General features: G+C 31.4%; 1 protein-coding gene across 1 annotated transcript in view; it reads right to left on the bottom strand.

The window, feature by feature from the left end:
- Positions 1–2,994: 2,994 nt before the first annotated feature.
- Positions 2,995–7,782, bottom strand: part of LOC113386457 (carboxypeptidase B-like) — a 9,917-nt gene continuing 5,129 nt past the window's right edge. Inside the window, exons 6-7 of the mRNA XM_026624238.1 lie at positions 5,719–5,855; positions 2,995–3,584 (exon numbers count right to left, since the gene is read on the bottom strand). Of these exons, the coding sequence (XP_026480023.1) occupies positions 3,347–3,584; positions 5,719–5,855 (375 nt within the window). The 3' untranslated portion in view covers positions 2,995–3,346. The remainder of the gene's footprint in view (positions 3,585–5,718; positions 5,856–7,782) is intronic.

Here is a 7,782-nt window from a genome sequence, read left to right as displayed (position 1 = left end):
CTAAAAACTAATCAGCTCTTTTCCCTATCAATAGGGATCGAATGTTTTTTGAACCATTCAAATCGGTTGATCCGTGCGCACGCAAACGTGGACGAAAATATGCGGACATACAGAACACACACACACACACATCTATTTAGTTTCTGAGGTACGCCAGTAAAATGTTCAGAAACCTTCAAAACGTCGAGGAATGCAAAATTTTTCATTTTCGATGTTCTAAGGACCATCATTATATTTATTATGTAAAAACAATTTAAAGAAAATAAATTAGCACAACTAAATACACAAAGTTATATAAATTTTGGTGCCAAACGATTCAGAACGACTTGAAACAACAAATACTGAAATTAAATAGGTCATTTGTCTACGAAATACAGTCTTTTAATGAATTTCTAGTAAACGAGCTCAAAGAAGTTTTACTTCAAAAAATTTAGATTGTATCTTTTATGACATATGGGGTATCGTTTGAAAGGTCTCGACGAGTAGAAAACGATTTCCGAAAAACCCACAAGCATTATATATTAGTACAGTCAATCAATTTAATTTTTTAATGAATTTCTAGAAAACGAGCTTAAAGAAGTTTTACTTCAAAAAATTTAGATTGTATCTTTTATGGCATATGGGGTATCGTTTGAAAGGTCTCGACGAGTAGGAAACGATTTCCGAAAAACCCACAAGCATTATATATTAGTACAGTCAATCAATTTAATTTTTTAATGAATTTCTAGAAAACGAGCTTAAAGAAGTTTTACTTCAAAAAATTTAGATTGTATCTTTTATGGCATATGGGGTATCGTTTGAAAGGTCTCGACGAGTAGGAAACGATTTCCGAAAAACCCACAAGCATTATATATTAGTACAGTCAATCAATTTAATTTTTTAATGAATTTCTAGTAAACGAGCTTAAAGAAGTTTTACTTCAAAAAATTTAGATTGTATCTTTTATGGCATATGGGGTATCGTTTGAAAGGTCTCGACGAGTAGGAAACGATTTCCGAAAAACCCACAAGCATTATATATTAGTACAGTCAATCAATTTAATTTTTTAATGAATTTCTAGTGAACGAGTTTAAAGAAGTTTTACTTCAAAAAATTTAGATTGTATCTTTTATGGCATATGGGGTATCGTTTGAAAGGTCTCGACGAGTAGAAAACGATTTCCGAAAAACCCACAAGCATTATATATTAGTACAGTCAATCAATTTAATTTTTTAATGAATTTCTAGTAAACGAGCTTAAAGAAGTTTTACTTCAAAAAATTTAGATTGTATCTTTTATGGCATATGGGGTATCGTTTGAAAGGTCTCGACGAGTAGGAAACGATTTCCGAAAAACCCACAAGCATTATATATTAGTACAGTCAATCAATTTAATTTTTTATTGAATTTCTAAAAAAGGAGCTTAAAGAAGTTTTACTTCAAAAAATTTAGATTGTATCTTTTATGGCATGTGGGGTATCGTTTGAAAGGTCTCGACGAGTAGGAAACGATTTCCGAAAAACCCACAAGCATTATATATTAGTACAGTCAATCAATTTAATTTTTTAATGAATTTCTAGAAAACGAGCTTAAAGAAGTTTTACTTCAAAAATTTAGATTGTATCTTTTATGCATGTGGGGTATCGTTTGAAAGGTCTCGACGAGTAGAAACGATTTCCGAAAAACCCACAAGCATTATATATTAGTACAGTCAATCAATTTAATTTTTTAATGAATTTCTAGAAAACGAGCTTAAAGAAGTTTTACTTCAAAAAATTTAGATTGTATCTTTTATGGCATATGGGGTATCGTTTGAAAGGTCTCGACGAGTAGGAAACGATTTCCGAAAAACCCACAAGCATTATATATTAGTACAGTCAATCAATTTAATTTTTTAATGAATTTCTAGAAAACGAGCTTAAAGAAGTTTTACTTCAAAAAATTTAGATTGTATCTTTTATGGCATATGGGGTATCGTTTGAAAGGTCTCGACGAGTAGGAAACGATTTCCGAAAAACCCACAAGCATTATATATTAGTACAGTCAATCAATTTAATTTTTTAATGAATTTCTAGTGAACGAGTTTAAAGAAGTTTTACTTCAAAAAATTTAGATTGTATCTTTTATGGCATATGGGGTATCGTTTGAAAGGTCTCGACGAGTAGGAAACGATTTCCGAAAAACCCACAAGCATTATATATTAGTACATTCAATCAATTTAATTTTTTAATGAATTTCTAGTAAACGAGCTTAAAGAAGTTTTACTTCAAAAAATTTAGATTGTATCTTTTATGGCATATGGGGTATCGTTTGAAAGGTCTCGACGAGTAGGAAACGATTTCCGAAAAACCCACAAGCATTATATATTAGTACAGTCAATCAATTTAATTTTTTATTGAATTTCTAAAAAAGGAGCTTAAAGAAGTTTTACTTCAAAAAATTTAGATTGTATCTTTTATGGCATGTGGGGTATCGTTTGAAAGGTCTCGACGAGTAGAAAACGATTTCCGATAAACCCACAAGCATTATATATTAGTACAGTCAATCAATTTAATTTTTTAATGAATTTCTAGTAGAGTTTAAAGAAGTTTTACTTCAAAAAATTTAGATTGTATCTTTTATGGCATGTGGGGTATCGTTTGAAAGGTCTCGACGAGTAGAAAACGATTTCCGAAAAACCCACAAGCATTATATATTAGTACAGTCAATCAATTTAATTTTTTAATGAATTTCTAGTAAACGAGCTTAAAGAAGTTTTACTTCAAAAAATTTAGATTGTATCTTTTATGGCATATGGGGTATCGTTTGAAAGGTCTAGACGAGTAGAAAATGATTTTTAAAAAAAAAACACACACAAGCATTATATATTATTATAATTATATGGCAAACAATATTAGAATGTCAAATTTTATTGAAAAACCGTTCAAAACATGTAACCTGCAAAACTTTTGTAGCGAATACTAATACATTATATTTTTTATTATATATTTCATTTTGTCTCTGTCTGTAAATGTATTTCTTCATTTTGCATTCTGACTAGCTCTCTTTGTATCACTCTATCTCGTATTATGTCTCTATCTCTAAGTGTAAATATCTAGTCTTTCTTTATACTATACACCTGAATGTCTCTATTGCACATAATGCATCTATTTTTCTATATCTCTCTTTAAAATTAATTCTGATTTTCACTATTTCTATCTCTTACTTTACCTTCGGCACCTTGTTTAGATTTAACTAATGCAATCCTTATTTGCATCCAAAAACTTCATTATCCAATCCTACCCTAAAAAGCTTCACTTCACGCATAAAATCTACAGTTCGCATTAAAACAAAAACAAAACATGCTTAAAAAAAATTCTTTATTACTTTCAAAAGTGTTCACCGGCCATCCGGACAATAACCCTGAACCCGAACATGGTCTCCTCGAAGATCTTCATCATATCTTTGGGTTCAGGATCAAAACCGGTATCACCGCCTTTTGGTAACTCGATTGTAAAAGCAAACTTTAAACCTGCTGCTCCATATGCATAGTCATCACTGCCTCCTGCAGCAGGATAAAGGACTGCTGAGGAACTGCCCGTTGTGTAGGAAGGACCATGGTGCTCCCTGGAAAAGATAATGAAACTAGCTGTAAGTGGAATTATGTCTTAAGGCAATTAGGGCATCGTGCCTCAAGGCGAATTGCTGGAACTTTCCCCGTGCTATAATGAAATATTTGAGAAATTTTAAACGTGGTATTACAAATGCTGTAACTTTCATTATTTTTGCCGTATCTTGTTTGTTATATCTGAGCAAATCAAATGTAAATCATAAATCAATTTATCTCCAGAACATTAACAATCGTCATTTCATTTCGAATTCAATTTCAATATTTATTATTATTTCGTATAGTCACAGTCTAAACGCATTTGCAAACAATTCTGTACAACATTTTCACTTATACTGTGTTTAGCTTGGCGGCATTTTCATATTTTTCAATAGTTGTTTTCACAAAATTGGAAAAGTGCTCCACAACATAAACAGTCTAAACGCACTCGGGTAAACATTTGTACCAGAGTGGCGCTTAGACTGTGCTTAGCCTGGGTAATTTTTTGAATTTTTGCATTTAGTATTTTTCATCATCAACTGTATTTTACCAGACATGAAAATAAAAAGGACTCTACTGACAAGCAAACTATATTCTGCATTATATGAACTGACGAGCAAACTGAAATACTCGTCCGCTCGTCAGTAGAGTCCCTTTTTTAACTGTAGATTAATTATGCTCGTCCCTTTTTTAATTCTAAATTAGTTTGCTCGTCAGTAGAGTCCCTTTTTTAATTCTAGATTGTGTCTGCCCGTCAGTAGAGTCCATTTTTTAATTCTAGATTAGTTTGCTCGTCAGTAGAGTACCTTGTTTAATACTAAATTAGGTTGCTCGTCAGTAGAGTCCCTTTTTTAATTCTAGATTAAGTTTGCTCGTCAGTAAAGTCCCTTTTTTATTTCTAAATTAGTTTGCTCGTCAGTAGAGTCCCTTTTTTAATTCTAGATTAAGTTTGCTCGTCAGTAGAGTCCTTTTTTTAATTCTAGATTAGTTTGCTAGTCAGTAGAGTCCCTTTTTTTAATTCTAGATTAGTTTGCTCGTCAGTAGAGTTCCTTTTTTTAATTCTAAATTAGTTTGTTAGTCAGTAGAGTCCCTTTTTTAATACTAAAAATGCGTACATACACACACGCATTCATTTAGTTTCTGAGGTATGCCCCTTAAAAATGTTCAGAAACCTTTAAAACGTCGAGAAATGCAAAAATTTTCATTTTCGATTTTCGGCCCATTACTATAACTTACTCTACGGAAAGTTAAAAAAAAAAAATAGTTGCCTAATTTACACAAAATTCAAAAAAGTGCTCCCGTATAGTCACAGTCTAAACGCATTTGTAAATAATTATGTGCGACATTTTTACTTTGACTGTGCTTAGCTTGGCGGCATTTTCACATTTTTCAATAGTTTTCTCACGAAATTGGAAAAGTGCACCAGTACATAGACAGTCTAAACGCACTTGGGTAAACATTTGTACCGGAGTGGCGCTTAGACTGTACTTAGCCTGGGTGATTTTTTGATTTATTTGAATTTTTAATCCAAAATTAGAAAAATATTTTATGGAAAATAAAAAAAGATGTTAAAATTTTTTATCCTCAAAAGCAATTGTTTTGTCAACAGCTGCAGAAAGTTTTTTAGATCATTCAAATCGGACGCTTGGTTCACTCAAAAACTGCCATTTTTGCACATTTAGCTCTGTGTCTTCGAAATGGCGGGACCTGCCTTTGCCAAAAACTAAACATCTCTTCTCCCAATTATTACAAATTGAATGCTTTTTGGATCATTCAAATGCGATATTCCGTTCTCTTAAAAACTCGATTTGTATTTTCTGCACTCTTTGCTCCGTATCTCCGTAACAGTTGGACCTGCCTTTGCCAAAAACTAATCAGCACATCTCCCTATCAATAAGGATCGAATGTTTTTTAAACCATTCAAATCGGATGATCCGTGCGCCTGAAAACGTGGACGAAAAAATGCGGACATACAAAACACACACACATATACACACACATCCATTTAGTTTCTGAGGTATGCCAGTTAAATGTTCAGAAACCTTCAAAATTGGCTTCGGGAAATGCAAAAAAATTCATTTTTGATTTTCGGCCCATTACTAGAACTACCATACGAGAAGTAATAGGATGATTAAAATAAATCCTTTATCTCACATTATAGCACCAGCGGCTTCAAAAGCAATATCCTGCAAATCCCACCAGCCTTCGGGCGCATCATAGGTGTACCCGTAAGGATACAAGATGAAATTTCCGAAACTGTGCAAAGTTAAATACAATTGTACATTATGTGCCTTCATTAGGTCCCTTAAAGCCCTTGTTTCTGGTTCGGAAAACGCTTGTCTCCTGGATAGTCCTCGTCGCAAGGTTTGGCATGGCTATCGTCTTCTTTCCAATGAAACCCAAAATTGCGATTGGCGTCTACTCCTATACAATCTGGCGAGCTCGTAAGGGTGCTTCTTGTTTTTCGCCAGAGACGGTCCTGGGTAAGGGATAATTGATTATTGGATACAGGATTGTTTATTACTATTGCTAAGGTGACCATTTTTTTACATGAAATCCGGGACGGACTAGAACAGGGGCGAGCAACCTTTTTAACCCACGGGCCAATTTGGTTTTCAAATTTTTATGGCGGGCCGCATGTAATTTATATATATATATATATATATATATATATGAGTAAGTTCTTCAAGGGCATACATCAAAATAAAAGGCAAAGATTTAGAAGTTAATCTTTAATTTTTCCAAACGTTTCGACATAGTATTTTATGTCATCATCAGTGGATCTACAGAATGAATATTGAAAAATTAATATAAACTAGGGAAAAATTGACAGAAATTGGAAAAAGAACTATAGATATAAGTAATATAATTATAACAATAACAAATATACTTAACAGCTAGATAAACTATCTAGCTGTTCTATCTAGCTAGATTTATCTAGCTATTAAAGAAAAGAAAAATTAAAGATTAACTTCTAAATCTTTGCCTTTTATTTGATGTATGCCCTTGAAGAACTTACTCATATTTCTCAACATCAAAACTAACTTCTCTAACATATATATATATATATATATATATATATATATATATATATACATCGCATTTCTACTTGACAGATAGGCTCATCATAGTGACAGCACTGAGAAAACAAAAAGTAAAAATATCAGTTCGGATCTCTCTATTTTTCTTCCCAGTCTCTTTTCCAAAATTATAACTCTCAAAACTTTTCCTTTTCATTTTAAATAAACTAATTCTAACTATATATTATAAATGATAAATATGATTACACATAGTGTTGTCAATACTAATCATACATAAATTAAACCAAATATAAAACATGATATATCGTGGAATTTATTATGTCTACAATTTGAAACATTAAGGGGAGTGATATCGCAGAATGAATTATATTTCATGACGCCAATGTGATGACTAAACTACACAGCACACTTGGAGCTACGCTGATGCGAATATCGCATCTAGCAAGCTATAGTAGATTATTGTTTTCACGATCGAAAAAATTGTCTCTCGGTTTTAGTTTGCGATCAATTGTCGGACTAATAAATTGATATCAAAATTTATATAATATCAGTTTCGTTGTAAATTGAGTTATCAATAAACTCACATTATTATCGAGTCTACAACAGTTAATTGCGGTTTCATTTCTTAATATAATTTAATAATCAAAAATCTTGATCAAATTTCAACAAAGAAGACGATAATATTTAATTGATCGATTACCGAGCTAAATAAAAAATAATTGGACTACTAAAATGATTATTATATAATAATGAAAATTTGAAGTTGTATGTAGTTAACCATTTCGCATTAAGAAAATTAAAATAAAGAACAAAATTTAAAAAAATGTTACGGTCGTACAACCCATGATAAATATAAATTGATTTTTCTTTTCGAATAAAATTGAAGCTTTTTCCAAAGTCTGAACTAAAATTAAGTCAAAAGATTTATTGACTGAGTGCGGGAATAATGTAATTGCAACAAAATTACAAAATTGCCACAAAATAAGAACAAAAATACAAAATTTAAAATATAATATATTTTATATAATTACGAGTGTATACTATAAGTGTTTATAAATATAAATACAAAATAAAAACAAATAATAGTTAAACAGAAAAACTAATTTACTAGAAAACTTTAATAAGACATTTGGCACTGCTTTTTTATATAAGCTGATCAATATCAGCCGTTTTTTTT

This window comes from Ctenocephalides felis, unplaced genomic scaffold (genome assembly GCF_003426905.1).
Source record: "Ctenocephalides felis isolate EL2017-DRISC unplaced genomic scaffold, ASM342690v1 CF-g0.4_SCAFFOLD_03571, whole genome shotgun sequence".
Taxonomy (NCBI): Eukaryota; Metazoa; Arthropoda; class Insecta; order Siphonaptera; family Pulicidae; genus Ctenocephalides; species Ctenocephalides felis.
This window is presented reverse-complemented; position numbering and strand designations above follow the sequence as displayed.